At 38.3% G+C, this 23,779-nt stretch overlaps 1 protein-coding gene and 1 pseudogene across 1 annotated transcript; both read left to right on the top strand.

Annotated features, from left to right (window-relative positions):
• The first annotated feature begins 232 nt into the window (after positions 1-232).
• On the top strand, positions 233-23,779 carry LOC140234008 (coiled-coil domain-containing protein 25-like). Its single transcript, XM_072314091.1, has 7 exons — positions 233-345; positions 13,463-13,510; positions 14,043-14,082; positions 15,727-15,854; positions 16,522-16,625; positions 17,628-17,830; positions 22,750-23,779. Exons 1-7 carry the CDS (start codon positions 321-323, stop codon positions 22,832-22,834), a joined length of 633 nt encoding a protein of 210 aa, XP_072170192.1. The 5' UTR covers positions 233-320; the 3' UTR covers positions 22,835-23,779.
• On the top strand, positions 4,318-6,747 carry LOC140234287 (uncharacterized; annotated as a pseudogene).

Raw genomic sequence — 23,779 nt, 5'->3', positions numbered from 1 at the left:
ACATTCCAACAAAAGGAGCAAAACGAACATCTCAAATAAAAAACAGAGAGTGTCGTAACGAATCACCATGTACAGTATACCCCCGCCCCCGCTACACGTTGTATAACAAAGATAACCGGCTTGGGAGGTGTGGTACCTCCCTTGAGACCGTGAGAAAAGCTATCGGTATGGGTCGAGTTTTTCTACCTGTACCTCGGCGCGATTTGTACATAGGTTGACTTGACTCCGTCGCCCTTCCTGTCGCTGAATGGAGCATTCTGCTCATCACGTTGGTAGGCCTACATCTGACTTAATTGAAGAGTTTATGCTGTACAGTCATCATGGTTTTCTATTTCACCAGTAACGGTAAGAAATTATGGCTTTATTTGCAGTTGATGTTTCCAGTTTTTCTTGACGAAACATTCCGCGACCGCACTAGATGGCATAAGACAGGACAGGTGTGATGGTAAACAGAACATTGTAGTCCCACCTGTTGAAAATAGCGTAGGGGTCTATGTACCATCTGTAACTGTATTAAAGTGAAGAAGCTGATAAGTTAGAATTCTACGCAAGGAATGGCAATACACATGACAATATTTACATCTCTCATACACACACAGCTAGATCTACAGTTTCTTTACAAAAATTATGTTTCTAGAAGTCTATATATAAGTCTATACTGTGTAGAAATGGGCCCAACTCAAGGATGTGAATAACCGCAGCAGCGACCCCATACCATGCATACGGACAAATGTGTTATGAATACAGCACCCCGCGACGGGGTGAATTCTAGGATGTGAATTGATATGGTTAAGGTTGAGCTTCCCTGCCATCACCGGCACTGATATTAATCATATTATGGGATATGGTAAATTGCTTGTGCAGTAAATTAATAATTAAATCTAGAAGATCTAATAATTTACAGTAGATCGTGAAGTGAAGATCGCACTCGCACAACAGTCACACCTTGTCCTAACCCCGGTGCGGGACGCTGTAACGTAGTAACAGCTTTACGGTACGTATTTGTCCGTATGGGGTCGCTGCTGCGGTTAACCTTGTCCTAACTATACACAGCCCTGTCGCTGTACACAAGTGTGGGGTCTGGTCGGGCTAATGCAGCTGTCATTTGTATGACGCACCTCTTGACCCCCGGGATAGGTGCGTCAAAGTACCAATGTGCGTCATACCTTTTAGGTACCATGACGTACCCTCCGTCACAAAAAGTGACCCACCTTTATGAGACATTGACGCATTAACCAGTCAAAATGGTGACGCACCTCTTCGTGAAAATGACTGACCCTTGACGCACATGTTATTCGCAGTACGTGCCAGACTGGAATGCTGCAGAGCTCTGTGTGCGCTCACGCAATTCGCTGCCTGCGAACTGTGTACACCGAACGGAACTTTGCCCGCGTGAATCCCTGTCGCCGACGGACCCTGGCTGTTTACTTCGATCGCCGTGGTACTGTATCCCCATGTTGTGGGCGGCTGGGGAGCGTTAGTATAGTAGCTTAGCTGCACACTGTAGCCAGCTGCCACTACACTCCAGTACCCTGTTTCGATTCGAATCGGGGTAGAAGCGTTCCGTTGTGCAATGTCTGCTTCTTTTTCTCTTCTTCTTCATCCGCTTGTCCCTTGCCTCCCAAGTATAAAATGATTTTTAGAGTGTTGTGTGTGTTTTTTGTAACGTTTATATTGCATCATTTTTCTGCAAGGAAGAGGTGAGTTTCTGTTTGTGTATTGATGTGCACTGCAGTATGTGCAGGTGAAAAGCGTTCGAACTGTCTTTCCCCGAGTATCGTGGAAGCTCGATGTATTTCTCGGCCTATCAAAGGAGATCTCATACAACAGAATACTTATAACAAACTATTTTCCGGTCAAAATGAATTGATTTCCTTTGTTTTGTATCGTTTATTGACTTGATCCTAAGGATCGTGTCGCAATACCGAGTTTCCAATGTGTATTTATTTTCACCTTATTTTCGCGTAGCTTTCGGTGCTGTAAACTGTTGCTAGGGCCTAAGCCTACTACTAAACTTACCGTTCTCCACTGTCGTTTCTCACACATCGTTTGGTACGATTTCTTCCATTTTATATCACTTTATCCGTTCCCTTTATACTTTGAAGTATTTGACGTAAATTCTTTCAAGTGTCTCGCACTGCTATTTTCGTAACGGCGATTTCTCCGCTTTGCTGCAATACTTTTTCGAATCGAAGCGACGAAGTTTGATACCAGCCGCTGTAGTGTGCCGTGTGTTGTCTTTTCTAAATATTTGTGTTGTTGGGAGGTGTTGATACTTTGTATTTGTTATTTATTTTTCTTAATGTTGATAGGAAAAGGCTAAAATGGTCCGAGTGATGTCTGATGGTGATGATGATAACTATGCTGGTGTAAAAAGACGGCTTACTGTGAATGCTGAGCGTACGTGCCGTTCGTTCCATTTTACTTTCCCTCTTATTCTTCTTTCCCCCTTACTCTTCTTTTCCTTTCCAAGAATGATAAAAAAAAAGAAATTACATACACCTCACAACAAAATAGAACCACGTGCTACCAACCTTCGTAAAGTTAAATCTAAATGTTCAATATCAGCAAAGAATAAGGGGAAAGCACGAATGACAATAAATTAGAGCGAAGAGATTGTTTTACATGCAGTCTCTTCGGCTCGAAGAAACTTGACACCCCACCCCTCTCCCCTTGTGGAAATTTCCACAAAAGCAGGTGCCACACCCAGGCGTGCCAGACGAAAGAATGCGCGCATTGGAATAAACAGCGTGTAAATATCATGGAAATATCGATCGAAGAACCAGCTCATTAGTTGAATTAAAGGAATCATTGCAAAGATATCGTGATTCTATAGCCTTTCTTTTGGCGCATAGTAGGAAACATCAAACAGTCGAATATAATGTACTTGATCGAATATCTTATGTTCCCTGAACAATAAAAAAAAGATCGATTAATCAGTCAATTAAAAATGCAACTGAGCCAGAAATACTTAAAAGGTCTCGTATGCCCAGAGAAATTCATTACGAGTAGGTTCAATGAGATGCAGTCATCACCTGGTTAGACAACAAAATCATGACAATTAATTTCAGTTCACGCTCATGATAACTGCTTATTACTTATCAAAGTTTTGGCTATCAACATTCGTTCGTAGGTGTTTTTTGTTTGTTTTGTATGTTTTTCCTCGTGAAAGACGTAATGATTTCTTCGTATCGAACGTAGACTGCATGTTTACCGTTTATCCAAACAGTAGGCGCCTAGGCGTACTTTCTGAATATATTCAGAAATTTCTATCAACATTTTAAATATATTACAAGACTCCCAAATACCAGTTGAAAAAAATTAAGAAATCGAATTTTTTAGATATGAACAACAACAACAACAAAAAAAAAAAATGCGTAGGAAAAAACCACTTCAACCTCGAATGACTTCGAATTTCTCTAAACCGTTCCCTAGTTCATGGACATCCCATAGAAACGCGTGTTTGATATACACGTTGCTATGGCAAACTATCTAGTTTCGCGAAACTACGGCCTGGCCACAGTAATTTTTTCCGTAACCTCCCGCCTCCCCTTCCCCGATTCGAAAACAGCTTGATTGAAGCCCCTGCCTATTTAAAGGGCGGGTCTTTTAGGATGAACATTGGGGCTACAAAGACTCTATACAGGTCCACTAACACGATTTCGACATTTTTAGATTTTAAAAAGTAACCAGTAGTCAGAAATCGCTCTAAAACCACCCAAATGTGGGAACGCCCCCTAAAATTGTCCGCTGATTGGCTAGAGTGATTTGACGTACCAACAGGAAGCCCCCCGCGAAGGCAAGAAGTTCTCACCATTGCCCTAGCGTGTCAATGATAGATAGATTTTCTACTTTTGAATCACAAAATACACAATTTTTGCAAGTAGCACATCCCAAGAAAGGATTTAAATTTGTTGTTTATATATTCCAGAAGCGACTTAATGGCGACTCGGACATTTTTCGAGTATTTTACCTATAATAATTTGTCATTTCGGATCATGTTTACATTTTGGGAAAAACTAAGCATTTCCTTCAAGAAACAAGACAAGTAGGCGTGTGTGACAGCCTCTTAACTGCTGAATGTACATTGCAACTGGTGAGTGCGTGTGCAGGTCGTAACGACATATTGTTACGGGTGACTGGTTAACAGTCTAAATTTATATCGATATCTCGATCCAAAAGGTAGGTAGATGTTAGAATGTTATATCGATCGTGAGTATCTTATAGCGCTAGCGCTCGCCTCAGCTCAGCTCTAGCTAGCAGCTCTAGCTGTCGCTGACCTGTGTAGCTTACTAGTTCTAAGATACGTGTGAATAAATGATGGATTCAGACGACGAGATCGAGTCGCCCATTTCATGCCCCGCTACCGTTTCGAGTGAGTCAGGGAGGGAGTCAGAGTCGGATGTCGAGCGAGATGGTGAGGACGAAGATCCCCGATCAAGCAGGAGAAGCAGCTGTTGGCGTTGGTCGGCCTCAACAGCGATTGGGTTTACTCCCGTATAGCATGAACCAGACGCTGCACCTCCCGCCCCCGGAGTAGTCGGCGGTGAGGAAGCTCAGGGGACGGGGTGATGACAACGAGCCCGCAAGATTGGGGAATAACAATTGGTAATTATCTACTTGAGAGTCTATATTATTCTATATAACCTTAGTATCTCACTTATTTTAGTAGTATATCTATAGGCCAGAAAAAAAAGTATAAGTCACAAATGTTGGAAGTACAAAACTGCTGCTTGTAAGTTGTAATAATACTCTAGACTCTCTACAACGTACAAGTTTTTACCAATGCCACAGTTAGTTACTGCTTATTGACTTACTGCTACGTATTTGGAATGTGTGGACAAGACAGTAAAGTCACTAAAGACTAAAGTACTGAAGAGGCTGGTGTAGATCATGTAGATGTAAATCTCTGTGGCAATAGTTGGCATGTTGAACTTGAAGGATTGGTCTCAATTTATCATTGTGTGGCAGCTCAGTACTACGTGTACATGACTAAAACTAATTAAGTTACACAACAAGTAAACCTGAATTTACCTGTATTTTTTTCTTCAGGTGCCAATGTGGGAACTGTGTGCCAATGCCTACAACACGGGAGTCATTGTGCTGTCACAAGGCTGACCCGGTCTTAGAGGAGGTCGAGCAGTACAACGACCGGCCGACATGCAGATGCTCAAATAAACTGTATAACAGCACACCCAGGATTTTCCACCGTTTGCCTTGGTGAATGGGTGTTGGAAGCTGCTTATCACCAATATGCTCAACAGTATGGAGAAGGTGCCAGAACGGATGCCACAGATAATGAGTGAGATTGTTTGTCAAATTTTTCAATTTTTCTTCTGAAATAATGCAAATTTGCCATTTTATATATATTCCCTTGACAATATGCTGTTTATACTGCCAATTTGCATTTGCACCCATCAAAAGAATGCAATATCTAATTCACCATGTGTGATTTCAGTCCTGCACTCCAGTAATTTATTCAAATATATTGGACCTGTCTTCGTAGATAATGCAAAAGTACATGTAGCCTTGTAGGATATATTTGTATAATTTTTTCATTTTTTATTTCTTGAGTGCATAGGGACATTATCACTTTGTGTTATGCGCTGTATAAGCACTGTCAATTATTACACTATTATTATTATTATTATTATTATTATTATTATTATTATTATTTCATGCTGCCATTATACAGTTGTACCAGGTACCCAAAATAATGACTACCATACTCCATGGGTCCCATTCACATTGTCTAATTTAAATCCTATTCTCAAGATAAATTTCTAGATGAACACATGATGTCATATAAAAGGATTATCAAACTTTACTCCTTTTGCATTCCATTTCGTTTCACTTTTGTTTCTATATCAGGTGATCAAGACATGTTGCATACACCGGCAACTGGTGAGATGATGCTGGAAATTTGTGGGCCAAAATGTGAGAGTCCTACTGCCATCGTCTGCTGTGAGGAAAATGTGATAAACTTATCCATCAGAAAGAGTGACACGTTTTCATTTTGCATAGGCTGTAATAAGACTGTATATGCAGCACTGATATTGGGTGTAGAATGTGACTTGTCACATTGCGATCTGCTTAACGGGAACGTGGTTGTAGAAATGCATCAGATAAGTTTGTACATTGCGAAAGTCACATGCATACTTTGTCAGACACCTTGTCCATTATGTCGTCATACTGATGATATGCAGCTTCCAACACCCACTCATCAAGGCACACAGCTGGGAAACATGCTGTTGGACTTCAGCCTCTCTGTACAAATGATCATGTATTATTTTGTTGTAATTTATTGATGCATGTTCAGTGGAACCTCAATATTATAAGCACTGATATGACAAACTGTAGTAATAACAAGATCTTAATATATATGGGGGTGATATCTCTGGTCCCATTGACCTCATTATAACAAGGTTCGACTGCATGTCAAATGCACTCTTGTCTCAATTCTTACTCTTGCTATGCTCTCCCTCTCTCTTTTGTAATGTAGACCTACTGCATGTTTTAGCAATTGGAAAATCACACTTTCACAACCATACATTGATACAAGTGAAGATAATTTTGATTGTTTAGAATTGACACGTTGAACAGCTATGTTGTCAGTCATGGTCAGAAGAAATAGATAATGATCTGATACAATTAAGATGCTGTGGCCTTTCCGGCAATAGCTTCACAGCCTCTATTTAGAGAACAGGACCAAGTCTAGTTACAAACTCATTGAACTGGAATGTAACTGGCTCATATAGTAATGTTCTGTCATGAACCAGTATACATTTGTCAAACATTCCTTCCAGCTGATTACACTAATTATATTTTGTGAGCAAATGGAAAAAAAAAGTGTGTTGTGTTTTCTATACATACATTTGTAGTTGTAGTAATACAGTACATGTACCAGTAGTGTAAATTTATCCTTATATACAAAAAGAAATAGATTAGCTTCATACAGACCCATGAAAATGCAAAAACATACACATATACACACACCCTCAGTACACTCATGCATACCCAGGCCTGGCATATCAGATACAAACATGCACAAACACACACCAACATCAGACACACATAGGACTAATATATCATTGATATCTTTGCCCTATGTTTGTCTGATGCCCCCTTCATGGAATGGATATCCCCTCATAGATATGCACATACAATGTATTTGCGTAAGATTTCTCTGAAATTGTACATCTGGCTGTATGTAATTTGCATATTGGTGGGATGTTCCAATGATGCCTGATTGAAAGTATTTGTGGGTATGTATGTAGTATGGCAAAAGGTGTGTGTGTGTGTGTGTGTGTGTGTGTGTGTGTGTGTGTTGATGTGTGTATAGATAGGAGACTAAAGAAAATTAGTCACAGGGAATGAGGAAAAGATGGGGGAGTGTACTTTACAGGAATGAGATTGTAAAACCCTACCAGTGTGTTATCTCCATATCCTAATGTTGGAACAAAATGGGATTTATTCCACTGGAACAATGGCAGCTGGTCAGTCAAGCATGCATGAGTGACATCCACATTTGAAATCAAATCAGCCCAGAAGAGTTATCTTTTGCACATATATGTACATACTGTATATTTCATATCAATACTATGAGACATTCTCATGTAACATTAAATCAAAAGCTTTGTGATTTTATTCCTCATACATAAATCTATCAGTGAAATTACAGAACTCAAATTCAGGATAACATAATACATGTATTGCACATGTAAATATACAAAACAGTACAGGTGAGTGATGTTATTCAATCTTTCACACAATATTTTAAAATGTGTAAAAATGTGTGAATGTATGTGAGCATAATCTATGTGCATGTGGGTGTTTGCTTGTGTGCACGTTTTCAAAAGTACCTCTGCATGCAGATGTGATATGAATGATTATGAATGTCTGAGTCCCAGTCATAGCAAGATCAATTCATACCAAATTTTCTTAAACTGAGTGACCTTGCAACTGTTCTTTCATAAAGAGACCTTACACCATATTCATAAAAAAACAATGCTTATTTAACTTTTAATGCTTGACTTCAATGATTATGTATGGAGAACCATTATAGAAATCAACAGAATAATTCCCCAACTAGACTTAGCATTGCATTATGAATTTGGTCCTCCCCCCCCCCCCCCCCCCCTGTGGAGGCATTCCAAGTCTCAGAACTTGAGTAACAGGGCCCCAGTCTGCTTCAACATGTCAGATGAAGATTAGGGCCTATATAAAATGCTAATGCCTTACAGACACACATCTTGTGCTCCTTTTTCATAAATTTGTGAATCATATACCAAGAGTAAATTATTGCATTCCTTCCCAAAACTACAATTTTTTTCTCCATCTCTTTTTGAGTGTGTTGTGTTCTATAATGCATACACATTTTATTCTAAATTACCTTGTCAGAGATATTAATATTTGATCATAAGAGTGAGCTCTAATCTTAACAGCAAACATTCAATGGTAAAATCATAGTGTGGGACAGCATTCATGTAGAAATCTTCTAAACTTGCCATTACAACACTGAATATCTCTAGAGAATTGTGTTAGCATGCAAGCTCATCTGTCCATAAAAATGGCCATGTATGCTTCAAACATCAAAAAAAAAATACAGTTTTCCTTTTGTATCCACATGACTGTTGTATTGTAAATGAATTGTGATTTTGCTATTAAAAGGACAATATTCAACTGGCAAATAAATGATCTTTGAAACACTAAATCAAGTTGGCATCATATTGTTTGTGATGAAATGCAACATACACGTTATACAGACACAATACAACAGTGATCTTATCTTGTCTTTAAATGATCACTCATGAATAGAAGGTATAAGAATGCAGGGTATGTGTAACAAAATTTTGAGTGTTTGTATCTACCATCTGACAGAAGAACAGATGAAAATAGTCTTCTGAAACATCATTCTGCAACAATTAAACACTATTTGCACAGTATCATGTATTGAATACATTGTATGAACTTCAATCTCAATTGCAAGGATTCCTGAACCCATCAGATCATTTGCCAGACTGTGCAAATTGTCTCCTTTGATGTTCAATAACTTCCTCCCTTGGATGATACTCAAAGGCATTCACAAGGGGAGGCGTTGAAGGCTGGCAGGGTGCAGGAGTTTTGTCATTGTACTCCACAACAGCAGAAAGGACATTATCAACCTGTGCTGTAGATAATTCAACAGAAAGAAACAAAGGGACACACAAAATAGATATGGAATTAAGTTGTTTGCACTGGTTTTTAGCAACACATTTCTTGAGGTGTCATGAACAGACACCAACACTTTGATAATGACATCAAAAATCTTTGCAAATTCATATAAAAATTGGGGTTTGCCCTCCTCAATGCAAAGACTTGACTTGAGAATGCATAAGTAGCCATTGGTCATGGCAGGTGGAGTGTTGGTCTTCAGAATGGACAACTGACTGCCTCCCTTCTATGACTTCTGATTAGTGGAACAGGCATAAGACCTGCCCCCCCCCCCCCACCCCCCAAAAAGAGAAAATGTATAGCTAGACCTTTTAAAATTGATCATTTTATGTGTACTCAGTGGTCAAGAAAGCCATGCTTCTACAGAGACAAACAAATAATAAAATGTGTAGTTGACAAATTGTGCCATTCTAATATTTTCCTCTGAGTAATGTGAATTCATTTTCTTCCAATATTGCATAAAATATCTACGCTGTTCTTTACGAACCTTCACGCTAGAAGAGCCAGGATTGTTCGTCTTCACAATCCGGTAGAGCAGATCTCCTGTTGCACCTCTTATCGAGCTCACTGCCTGTCAGAATTTGTGTAGTACACTGTAGTGCAATGCTGCCAGATGAACCCTGTAAGTACATGTAATAATGGCACAGAGAGGAATTGAATTTTTTTTTCAATTGTCTATGTAGGCCTGCAAGAATGTGGTTAACTAGATGCATGTAGGAACTCTTGGGAAAAACAAATACCGGTAATCACAAATAATGACTGCCATTAGTACCGGTACTTCCCCACATAACCAGGGCAAGTGAAATTGTAATGATGACAACTGAAAATAACTGACTGCAGACAGTTCCTTGTCTGATAGGAAAGTGACTTTTTTTTTCCACATGTAAAATATGAAATCGCATTACATTAGTCAACTAATATAAGCAACATTTTGGGGCAAGAAAAAAAAATGGACATTGAAGATTTCACTTGCCTTATGGGCAAGTGAAGACAAACAATAATGGCCAGTCCTGGATCAATTCAATCTAATAATATGTTTTGGAACACACCATCCAACCATTCGGCTACAAGTTTTAGAGCTCAATGGGGAAGCAAGGCTGTCATAGCAGAAGTCAGAGTCATAGAATTAACTGTTACTGAATATGTATGATTGATAAGCCTTCTAATGTAGCAGCGATGAAAATATACAGAGCCAGCCAGCCCGGCTGGCTGGCTGGTACGCGGTCTCAGTTGGTAACTGTTGACCCCATATGCCCATGCAAGTACTACGTGGTATCTAGAATCGATAGCTACATGCAGGTACCGATGTAACTGTGTTGTAGTGAATGTCTTACTAATCTTCGATAAATTTTAGGTCTGGTATTGAACGTTAGAGGTGTTCACTTCATAGTATAGTACGATTTAATGAGCACACAACTTGACTTATACTAGTACATTAAAATCCCTCCATGATCTTAATTTTACTGACATTGAGTGATGTTCCACTCAAAACGCTACAGACGAAGCTTATCAACCTATCGAAACCGTGAAACTGTTAGTAGTGATACAACAATTATAGGCCGACCAGACGCCGTGCGAACCCTGTCGCGATTATTGCAGCGACTGGGCTGTGTATAGTTACGGTACATGTACGATAGCTACTGTATAATAAGAGTCGTCTACACAGTGGCAAAACATACCCGCTTTCTCTGATCCAGCTTCAGAACTGCTGATCCGCTTTGTTTTTCAGCTCTCTGACGATGAGTTTGGCTTCCATTTTCCAGCTTGGATGGGCTGCAGGATCCTCTTTTTGGGCGCAAATCCTAGCCGAGTATACAGCACTACTTAGCTCCACTACAAGCGATCACTCCATACGAGGCTGTACAACCTAGTGCGTAGTAATGTACATCGTAGTAGAAGGGACCTATCCCACTGGGCTCGCGTCAGCAAATGATTCTCAACGAACCCAATTTTTTCGAGTAGCGTCATCTTTAGGGAAGTTGTGCAGACTTACACCCCATCTTTTGTGTCTTTGCTGCGGTGATGACGGCACACTTCCTCGGCATTTTCTTGAAATACTTTCTCCAACTTTCCTACAAATACCCCGGTACACAAGATCCCTGCACTGTGAAGTACAGTTTAGGCGAGACAGTCGCACTATGAGTTCCTGTTGGTGCGTCACAGTGTCACCTGACAAGGCACGTGACCGGTCCTTGCTTTTTCTGGGGGCGTTCCCGACTACCCGAAAAATGAGCGATTTAGGCGATTTCAACTGAGTTTTTTGAAGTTCACAGATCTCTTTGAAGAAAAGTATATGCGATTTCTAATAGTATTGACACAGTATTTTCATATGATCATGCATTATAAAATTAAAAGACCCGCCCTTTAAACACGAACCTTATTAAACCCAAGTTAGGTACATGGTTTATATGGCTAGTGTTTAAATAGAATTTACTATTTTAAGTTAATGCAGGTTTTAATAGACTCTCAGTAATGTTAGTTCCATAATCGTTTGTATGTGTTTTGGGGCCTGGCCTCTGCCATGCCTCGCCTTCTGTATACGTACGTACGCGTGTACTGTATGTATACATGTACCACATGGTCGACATCACGCACGTGGTTTTGCTGCAGGTTCCACGGTCGACGGTCGATGCTACACTACAGTGAATGCGATTGAAGGATAGCGAGCTTCGCGATGCCGCGGGCTGTATGTGATGATTTTAATCACAAATCGTGTTTGGTAGTGTGGTTTTGGAGCAAATTTGTACTCAAACTTTCTGAAAAGACCTTTAGTCTGACATCAGATAGAAAAAGAAGACATACGAGAATGAAGTGAGTATCAGTATGTTATAATAAAACTGATTGAAAATTGTGTCATTTTCGCGTTTCCAGGAGCCGGTGAATTCGGCCGACTCGCGATCGCGAGTTTGTTTTAGATGTTACGGAGGGATACCATGCCCCATGCAAGAAGCCTCGCAAAATTACATGACGGTCCCATTAACGAACCTTTTGACACACTCTGGTTAAATGACCGACTATGACGCACATAATGGGTCAGTATTGTGACGGACATTTTGCTCCCGTGACGGCACCACGCGTCATCAAATTGGTGGTACTTGACGCGACCATGACGCACATTTCCCGGGGGTCAAGAGGTGCGTCATACAAATGACAGCTGCATAACCTTGTCCTTGCACTGTGCAGTTCAATTGCCCCATGCCTGTCGAGCTGTCCTATGGCTGTGCTGTGAGAGACTAATCCATGTTGCAATTTTGTGGAAAATTTTGCCAAAATTTTATTTCTCTAGTCTGAAATTCTACTTGAAAACCCAACTAACATTAGATGTACATGTATACATGCAAATGCCATATGTACAGATAAAACCGGAACAAACATACATCTTTTTGATAGACATGACTTTTTAAAAACATGCAAACTCACACAAAAATAATGAATTAAATAGACTCTTAAGTTGATTTTGATAACTAAATCATGTAAAGTGATGACTGATGTATTCAAGGTCCAAAGACGAGCAATCATGGTGAAAGCATAGCTGGTAAATTGCTTCTACCATCACTAGATCACCACAAATGCTGATTGCCACCAGCACAGCACATGTATAGAATGTAGTGAGATCTAGTTTTCTTGCTGTTTTATTTAACATTATTCCCCCCCCCCTTTTATTTTTACTTTGAAACTTAGACCTAATGTAATAAGATTTCCTATACTATAGTGCAATAGTAAGTTTCAGGTATTTTTTACTAATCTCACTGATGGAAAATGATATCCAAAGTCTAGATCAAATGATATAGAATCTAAAGTTACATATTTTTGTAATTATAAGGGAAAACATCTTTTATAATACACATTGCATCAAAATGCATGTTGTATGCGCACAATACATTTTGCGAAGTTCAGGAGATATGTTTTAGACTTTTACAGTGAATTGCATTGCAATGCACACGTGTCATATGTATAATTAATGTATGTATTAGAGTATGTATTGCAAACAAGTTGCCTGTATAAGAAAGATGTGACCAACAAAAATTAATTCTGTGTGAAATATGTTATAAACTTGATGTAACAAAACTGGAAACATGATGTAAAAATAACCAATTAATGAAGAAGACAATCATGTCTTTTTCACAACCTTTATGATTAATTCAGTGCAAGCTAATCACAGAACCAAATGAATTGAAGTAATTGAATGTAAAGCTTTTGATTTTCTGCTGATTCCTTTTTTTTTTTTTTCTTTTTTTTAAATGTACAGTTGTATCGCCACCATACACAATCTACGTGGGAGAGGACAAGTATGAAAGTAAGTTCAAATTCAACTAGTCAGTAAACACTGATTTCTCCACCTTCACTTTCTACTGCAGAATGCTAAGCATGCCAAGCTTTTTCATCAGCAGCCGGTAATCCTTCCTTACCTTGTTTGTAGATTAGCAAGCCCACACCGGTGAAGCAATGTACGTCAGTCTAACAGGCAGGCCATGTTAACACAGTTGGGATTAGGGAAATTAGATTTTTATCCTTTTTCATTGACAATTCAATCTGTGCCAATCAGAAAAGAAAGCACTCCAACATGCATGCCACTCAGTGAACACAGGACAGTAACTTGGGTAATTATCAATATTGCCCTCTGTCAGTGGAAGATAACAGTACATTAAAGGGACTGTACAGTACTGGTTGAGGGAAGGATTCAGGTTTATAACATTCCTAAGTAAGATAATGAGAAACCTCTCATGAAATATGAAATAAATAACGATAATGCAAATGTATTTTAATGTCTTCCATATATTATCTTTCTACATTTTGTATCTGTCGCTCTCTCTCTCTCACTCTTACAGATGAAGAGCTCATCAAATATGGCTTCCCTGAAGATGTGTGGTAGGTGTAAAACCGAAGTTGCCCTGCGCTACTAACTATGTACGAATCGTCAGCAAGACATTTTAATATTGCAGACCAAATGTTCACAAATCTGTTTTCTTGCTGAAACCAGGATGCATACAGCCACCAAGAATGGGCAAACAGGAGAGCAAATTTAGCAAACAGTGTGGCTTCATGGAAAACAAAAACAAAAAACAAACAAACAAACAAACAAACAAAACTTCCAGAGTAAACCTACAGCAGGTAAAAGCATAATATTCGTCCTGGTTTGTTCCAAAATCTGTATCAAATTTTATCACATTTCAGTCCTTCACAAAGGAAATTTGCCTTATTTCATCTCAGCCTTATTCATTCCAAATAGATGAAGATTTTAAAGAATAAAATCATAATAAAAGATAACTGTATCATGATATGCTATAATTATTTATTTGGTTGGTTGTTTGTTTATATTGCAGTGACGATACAAAATGTAGATATTTGTACCAAGTGTCTCAAGACAAATTCTCTGATGTTTGATTTGTATCCCCCTGCAAAATGCATAACAGATTTATCTAGAAACCTTAGTCAAGTTGCCATTTCAATGAGATTAAAGTGGTCACTTTCATTTCTACAATGCAGATACAAGATCACAATCTGAAAAAAGTGACAAAGACTATAACAATGATATGAAAAAGTATAAGCAAGCAAAGCGAAAGGGAAATCTTTATGCCATTAATTACATTAAAGTGACATATATTATTAAGATAAAGACTGAAAAAGAGGCTCTGACCAACATGTATGTAGCTATAAGTTCAAAGGAAGAATCTGGGCTATTTTGTGAGCTTAAAGTCCTGGGGGGGGGTATGAATGCCCCCCCCCCCTTATGATCTGAGCCGCGATTCGCGCATTCATTACAAAAATTGGCACACATGTCACTCATGACGCAATCTATAGGGCTGTGTCGTTAAATTTCAATAAATTGCTTTATGTTATTTTATATGAATTAATATTATTTGATATGAATTAATTATGTTAATTTATGCATAAAATTAGAATTTGGCTGGAAATCATTAAATAAAGCCTCAAACTTCAAAATTTTTTACTTGAGGACTCTGGTGAATTCTGATTTAATTTAGGTCAAGAAAAAATTGGTATCGATTTTAATTTCTTATCTATTTTATTGTTTTTATAATTTATGTATTTCTCTGTTTTTTTACTTTTTGTTTTTTATTATTTTTTCAATGGGAATCATTGGCAACACTATTTCAATCATAAGAAACATAAAATTAATTGTTTTCAATCACTAAAAGTAAAAATAATGATACAATTATGAATTTCAGATAGAAACCTGATTTGCATTGGTTTTGTACACAAAATCATGTTTTTGAGCAATTTTCAGTCTGACATGCACTTACATAATGTTGGGTAACTTTGAAATCGCGTACCTGGACATCGCAAAAGTTGCGCAAGGCTTCAAGGTAAATTGTCATGAATCGCCATGTGGATGCGTTCTCGCGTTGCGGAGATGTCGCGCGAAGTGTTAAGGGGGGGCCATTATGCCCCCCCTAGGTAAGTTAGGGTTAACAGTATGCACCATTGACTGTGATATCTTGACTCTAATGTTACAGCTTTTAAAGGTGAGCAATGATTTTCCTCATTTTCCAGGTTTCATGTGGACAAGCTCTCCTCTGCCCATGTGTACCTGAGGTTAAAAAAAGGCCAGACGATGGACGACATACCCGGATCAGTGTTAGAGGACTGCGCTCAGCTGGTGAAAGCAAATAGTATACAAGGTAGTTGTTCAGGTGGAAAGAGTAGGCAAAGTAAACTTTGATAGAGATGCTGATACAAGTGTACATGTACATGCCAAGCAGCCTGACATCCTATGTAGCAGTGTTCTTCATTTGACCTGTGTGCCACTCTTGGCCTTTGATTGCAGACTTACCATGTCTAGCGCAACTAGCATAACATTCAGAGCTCGATGGTCTTAAACCTTGTATTTGTGCAGTTGGATGTGCTATGTGATGAAGCCTTGCAAAATGACTCCAGAAGATACAAGCGTATGCTGTATAAAGTATTCACATCAATTGATCATACTCTGTAGTGATAAAAAAAAAAAAATGATTGCTGGCCCTGTAATATGATGAAAATGGATCAATAATGTTTAGCTGAAGCTATAGTCTTTGCTCAAGACATGTGGCAATTTAGAAGAGATCATTATGTAGGAATATTAGGCATATTGGGGCTATTTGGGTGTTGATGGTTTCAGTATACACCATGTATTCATTCTGGGATGTGAGTGTGGTACTGAAGAGAACCTACTGATTCTCGACATTTCGGTAAGCATGTTCAATACCATTCTCATAACCTGAGGAAACCTTAAAAAAAATAGATCAAGGCTAACGGTGCAAAAGATGAACTGACCTCTGTCCCTGGCTTATTGTTTCCTTCATTGTTCAGGGAGTAAAATGAATGACATCGCTGTGGTCTACACTCCTTGGGAAAATCTCAAAAAGACGGGGGACATGGCTGTTGGACAAGTGGGCTTCAAGAAGGCCAAAGAGGTTTGTAGTATTCCCTTCATTTTATTTTCCACTCATGATAGGTTTCAAGCATTGAGAAATGGAACAAAACAAAGCAAAACAAAATTTTGACTGAAGCTGACCAGTGCAGCTGGAGACTATTTGGTTATTAAAATAAATGTCCTTGTAGGGATGTACAATGTGCCTCATAACTTGCTAAACCATTTGATAGCATGTGGTTAATGCTTGCAAAACTTCAATGAGATGACAAATTATGCAAGTCACTCAAGCATAGTGCTGCCACAGTCATCTATGAATAGCAATGCCGTGAGATACAAATTAGGCAAGGCTTGATCCTAAATGGTAGAAAAGTTGCATGTGAATAGAATACAAACATAGAAACCAAAACGGTGGGTAAAAGTCCAGTTTGGTCTAGTCTAACACTTACTATGTGTTGTTTGTCAATTGACACTAATGCTGGAGTGCTTTCTTTGCCACTTGACGTGGATGTCTGGAAACTAATAGTCAGTCGACAAAGAAGACCAGTTTCCTATTATATCACCATGGTCTTCCTGCTGGACTGAGTCATATCACTACAGAGTGGGCTTGCTGGTGTAAACTAGGCCACGTTGGATGGATAACTGAATGCTGATGAAATTTTTGGTATGTTAAGCTATTCAAACGTGCTTTGCACATATATACTGTATAAGCTGTTATTTTCGCGAGGGTTTAATTTTCGCGAATTTCGCGAATCACAGTTGGACCGCAAATTTAACAACATGCAAAAATGTCACCATATGCTAAGGTACATATGTAGTAGTGCGCTTGTAGAGATCTCTGTGTCAATTCGCGAAAACAACATCTCGCACAAATGTCTGTGACCTCATTCGCGAAAATATCTGTACGCGAAAATAACAGCGTATACAGTATGGTTAAATATTGCCAAATGATATCCCCAATGGAGGCCTTCAGACACCCTACAGATTGGTGCATTTTATTATCTTTATTATTTTTGTTATCATTTTTATTTTTATTTTTTTGCAGGTTAGGACGGTAAAAGTGGCAAAGAAAATAAGCGAGATCGTGAACAGACTCAACAAGACGAAGAAGGAACTGAAGCCGGACCTGAGGCTAGAGAAGGAGGCAAGGGATCGCGAGGAGAGGGAAGAAGCAAAGAAGGAGCTGAAGGAAAAGAGGAAGCAAGAGGAGGAGATGTTAAAGAAGAAAAAGGAGCAAGCAGAACTTAGGCAAGCATTCTTTCATGTCCTTCATTTCAAAGTCATCTGTTCCTTTACACCACTTTTAGCCAGTTTAAATTTGCAGTTTGGAATATAGTCGAAACTCGTTATATCAAGGAACTTGAAAAATACCTTGACATATCATGTTTCTTGTTATATATAAGGGATTACAAACAACCGTACATGACAAAATTACTCTGTTATAATACTTTTTTGTCAAATCAAACTTAAGAACATCATTACACTGTATACAGTTAAACTCGCATAAGTCGATCTTCTCGGGACTGAGCAAAACACATCGACTTAGGCGAGTTTCGACTTGTACGTAAGTCGAAAAAAATCGACTTAAAGTTACACCACACGTACATATAATGTACATGTATGTTGTCTACTCTGGAGCCGAGAGCTGGAGCGGTGTGCCCGATATTTGCCCTTCAGCAAGACACTTTATCCACATGTATGCAGGCCAGGGCTCCACACTAACTTTTATTTTAGTGGCCTCAAAATGATTGATTTTTATTTTTTGGTGGCCCAAAAAAAAAAAAAAAACCCAAGCAAAACTAAATCGGTCCTACGTTCGGTCCGAAAGTTACCGTTATTTATTTCTGATTGTAAAAGCAATCATCCACCATTTACAAGTATTTTAACACCTTCCGGAGCCGAATGTTGCCGTTAATCATTTTCAAACGTAAAAACAAGCAACCGACATTCATTCTAGGATCTTACGGAGCTGAATATCATCCTTATTCATTTTTGAACGTGAAAGCAAATATCCGCTTTTTATTTCATCATCTAAATGAGCTGATTGATACCGTTAATTATTTCCAAATGTAAAAGAAACAATCTGTTACTTATTTTAGCATCGTATAACGGAGCAGAATATTACCGTTATTCGATCTCCAAATTCAGAAGTTGTTACTGCTGTCCACTTTCGAAAAGGAAATGAATCATCTGACAATTATTTCAGCATCGTAAGGAGCCGAATGTTATACTGTTATTCATATTCGAACGTCAAGGAAGACATCGACATTTACTTTACCATCAAACGCAGATGAATGTTATTGTTACATTGTATTCATTTCGAAATGTTAAATAGCAAATGTCTGATATTTATTTTAGCATCTTAATTATGGAGCAGAATGTTACTGCTATTCACTTCCGAACGTCAAAGGGATAATTCAACATTTACTTTAGCATCTTCCGGAGCTGAATGTTAATGTTATTTACTTTCGAACGTAAAAGTAAACATCCGACATGTATTTCATCATCGTACGAAGTTGATTATCATTGTTATTCATTTCCGAACGTCAAAGGGATAATTCGACATTTACTTTAGCATCATCCGGAGCTGAATGTAATTGTTATTTACTTTCGAATGTAAAAGTAAACATCCGGCATTTATTTTATCATCGTATGGAGTTGAATATCATTATTTTTCATATCCGAACGTCAAAGCAAACATTTGACATTTATTTCAGCATCTTCCGGATACTTTTTTTATCCTTATTCATTTCCGAACGCAAAATCAAATATCTGACATTAATTTCAGCACCGTACGGAACTGAATCTCACCATTATTCATTTCCAAAAGTATAAGCAAACATCCGACATTTATTTTAGTATTATACGGAATCGAATATTACCGTTATCCATTTCCAAAATTAAAAGAGCAAACATCTGACATTTATTCAGCATCTTATGGAGCCGATTGTTACCGCTTCATTTCCAAAACGGGAGGCAAACATCCGGCTTTTTTGGTGGCCCGGCGTGCGTTTTTGGTGACCCCGGTCGCAGATTAACCATTCGCGAAATCGTGATTCGATTCGCGAAAAGACTCCGCTAAATATATAGATATATAGATCGCTACACTCGGCAGGGGCAACGTCGTCCTTTCACCAGGTCTCGTTACAAAACCAAAATCTCGCGTGAGTTCTTGCGTTACCTATCGTTAATGTTAACGAAACATCGTTAATTTGTGCTAGGGATCGTTACTCATCGTTGCTACAAACGTTAATTTTCCCGATCGCTAGTTTGTGTTACTAACGATAACAGGTGAAACCGCTTACGTTAATGAAACGTTAATGTTTATTTACGCAGTTTCTTTTGGTACATACTGTATGTAAACAAAAACTGGCGTCTCGTGATTTTGACAGTGATTTATTACACAATAAAATCTTATTCGACTTAGGCACAGTAAATTCAATGGTTTTTCCGTGAAAGTGTTCTTGGAATTTCATTGACTTAAGCGAGTATTCGACTTAAAAAATTCGACTTGTGAGTGAATTAATACACGTAAGTCAATGGGGAAAAATCGGGACTTTTTAAGATTATCGACTTGCGCGATTATTCGACATATGCGATGTCGACTTAGGCAAGTTTAACTGTATGTTTTTTTCTTTGCTATTAACTGTGTAATCATTGTGAAGTAACTGTTCAGGTGTTACATTGGTTTTAAGGGTTTTGTTATCAAAAGAAAATCCACTCCATGATAATCATAGTTTGCCTGCGTGATAATGAAATAAACATCAAAGAAGCAGAACATTGAAAGTCTCATCACAATACACGTGTATGATAAAAAATAATACAGTACACCTGTTTTCCCAGAAAGTGACAGCTCTCAAAGTCAAATGTCAAAAATGTCATAACCTCACAAATCTCCCGTCAGTCTGCTTACATTTTGTGTGTGTTGAATATCTACTGCTGTTCTTGTTGGGCTTTTTTTTTTTTATAAATAACATTAGCAAGATTATTCTGCTTATCAAATAGTACTTGGACAATGATTTTTTCCTTTTCTTATTTGCACGTGTGGATGGCATAGAGAAGAAAGTTTCACAAAAGATGTTAAACTTTAATTCTATATTATAAACTTTCTTTAGTTTTGTCTTATTTTGATAGAACTCTTACTGCTGACTTGGACTTCTTTTTCTAGTTACAGTCAACAGTGAAATTCCTTTTAAGAATAAGGAGTGATCCTCATTATGATGAGTAATGCATCTAGGTGGAAGAAACATGAAAAAGAGAGAGTGTTTGGGCAAATGAAAGAAATAAAAGTACAGAAGGAACAAGCAAACTGCTGTCTATGTGAAAATAGACTATTTTAATTCCATAAGTTTGCTTATTAGGTGATCCGAGTATCCTCTCGGATCACCTTCTGTATCTGTACTGATTCTTTGTCCTTCTTCTTCGTCTTTTTCTTCTTCTTTCTCCGCAAAAGTTGTGTATCGGTTAGCTCAGAAAGTGTTCTTCCTATCAATTTCAAACTTATACCATATATGTATCATGTCCCGAAGACGACGGGTCTAATAAAATCATAGTGATCAGTCGACCGTGACGTCACTATGACGTCATTATATGAAAACACATTCTCAATCATATCTCATCAATGGAATGGAATTTTTCAATGAAATTTACGTCATATATATTTCAAGTTAAGCGCATTCGACTCATATTCTCAAAATTCATATTTTCTCTTAAAACGTGCGCGTACGCGCGCGTTGAAATATTTGTATGCTCAAATCGAGCTCAAATTTTTTTTGGACACGTTTCAGACCATTTGGAGCATTTTTTGAAAAATTGAAAAAAATGGACGGACGCGTACGCGCGCGCACATATACGCACGCACAGCTCATATGCAATAGAAATTTCCCATTTTTTCACACTTATCGGATGACTGAAATGTCAAGGAATATTTCTACCAAGTTTCAAGTCAATCCGACTCAATATGACGTCATACGGACCCGTCAAAGTTGAAATTCCGCGCGCGCGTCAATGGCGATATACAGTGCAACAATGCCAAAAAACCGCCAATTTTGAATCCGATTTTACTCGTCAGGATGGACGGTGACCCCCCATTTTCTTTACATATTCTGAAAGCTGATGAGTTGTACATGTCAATTTATGGGTTGGCGATGCTGGAAAAATGATTCAAAGATATCAAATTTCTTAATAAAATAAAAAAAGTAAATTTTCAAAATGACGTCATCAAATTTCAAGTTCACTCGAGCGTATCTCACTTATCCTTTGCCAATTTTCAACCAGATTTCAGTATGTTGTAGCTTATTAAATGGTCTTTCATAAATGTAATAACAACATTTTGATTGGATGACGGCATCACCTAGTAAAAATGGATTGAATGTAATCTTGTCAAATTTGACCAGTTTACGTGTTATCTCTATGGGAGTCCAGTTTTTCTAGAAATGAAAACTGACATGACTGTCTTTATCGAGCTCTAGCTCACTAACGCTTCGGTGAATTTCTCCCATATTTTAGTATGTTGTAGCTGAGACTTTGGGCTATCGTGGTGTGCCCTTCGTTTTTTCATACGGTGTCGGGATTACGTCCAAAAACTTGGTTGATATTAAAGCTTATCTTCGATGTACTGAGATATTCTTTTCTTTTTGCAACTTTCTTTACAATAACTCAAGAAAAACAAGATCTATCAGCCCAATATTTTGCACATGTTTAGTTCATGTCACGTACATTATTTCATAAAATAACAACTACTTGATCAGACACCATCTTGGGTATGTAAATTAGGGTCAAAGGTCATAAATGTTTCATCCTGTATCTTGGTGAATATATGTCTTATCTTTCCCATATTTTGCACACGCAGAGACCATGTTACAAGAATCATTTCACAAAATAACCACTTTTTACTCAGATGACATTTTGGGGTGCAAAGTGGGGTCAAAGGTCAAATATACTTCATTCTGCATCTTTGATAGTGTATACGGAATTCGGTACCCAAGATGGCAGGTCTGACTCCCTTTTCAAAATGAGAATCCAAACATCACACGACCAATGTCCCTAATCTCAGGTGAAAACTCGAATCATTGATTTAAAAAAAATCGGATCACCTAATTTGTCAGTCTTGACAAATTCCGAGTCTAGTTCATTCCTGTTTTCTCTCATGATGTTGTGTCATCCAGGAGTTACAAGTCACTAATGAGGGAGGAGAACATGACATCGAACGCAAACAACACGGAAGAGGATCTTGAGGACGACTTCATGTAGCGAATGGCAAATCTGTTGTCACTGTGAACAGATGGACAATGTTGTCTTGTGACTTCTGCCAGCAAGAACAAAATTTGACACCGGATTCAGATATTCAGGAATGATCCTCGATCTCCAAAGTGGCCTGCACGGAACAGTGAACCTTGCAAAGACAAAAAAAAAAAAACAAAGCTACTGAGCTCGGGATACTTCGTGGTGCATGTTCCACGGTAGAGGCTCCCGGTCATAGTTGTCTTGCATTTTGTCATCAGTGCAGGAATGCAGTACACTCTTTCAGGAGTCATTGTCTTTGCAAGATGATATAAATCTACTCTTTGCATTGGAATAGGCAGTGTTTCAGTTTCCTGGTGAATGTTCTATAACAGTTTGGAGGCAAAGCTGTGATTATACATGTGGAAGAAAGAAGGTGACTGCCACGGGTGCTGCTTTACCTTGTAAATTTGTTACAGACGGACAAAATAACAATGACATCAACACGTTCCTTATCCAATGTGGAAGTAGTGATGATGCATTTGTACAATATGAGATTATAAACAAAGCTAGACAAAAGAAAACAAGATGGCTGCTTTAATTGATGTTCTGTGATCACTGCATGGTTACCATCAAATCTTGAGTACCAGTAGATTAATGCATTCTGCAGGTGGAAGAAAAAATGGTGACTGCCATGGTGCCATTTTGCCTTGTAAATCTGTCAAAGATGCTGGGCAAAGAAGCAGTGGCATCGCATGTTCTTGATCGAATGTGGATGTAGCAGTGATGCATTCATATATGAGATTATAAAGAAAACTAGGCAAAACATATCATGATGGCTGCTTTGATTATCATTATTTGTGATTATTGATGTTTCTGTTTCCAGTAGGATTCAACATTCATGAAAGATTGGTTATTATACAAATAGTGAATGGTCACGAGTGCAATGTTACGAGATTTCCCACGAGGTGAAAG

The sequence above is a fragment of the Diadema setosum genome, chromosome 10 (assembly GCF_964275005.1).
Source record: "Diadema setosum chromosome 10, eeDiaSeto1, whole genome shotgun sequence".
Classification (NCBI taxonomy): domain Eukaryota; kingdom Metazoa; phylum Echinodermata; class Echinoidea; order Diadematoida; family Diadematidae; genus Diadema; species Diadema setosum.
Note: the sequence above shows the minus strand (reverse complement) of the source record. Positions and strands in the feature narration are given on the sequence as shown.

Excerpts from the sequence above, each read along its gene's own strand:
- LOC140234008 (XM_072314091.1), top strand. The coding sequence starts at position 321 with ATGGTTTTCTATTTCACCAGTAACG. Across the intron at positions 15,855-16,521 it reads GAAAGCAAATAGTATACAAG|GGAGTAAAATGAATGACATC; the intron begins GTAGTTGTTCAG and ends TTCATTGTTCAG. Across the intron at positions 17,831-22,749 it reads AAGGAGCAAGCAGAACTTAG|GAGTTACAAGTCACTAATGA; the intron begins GCAAGCATTCTT and ends TGTGTCATCCAG.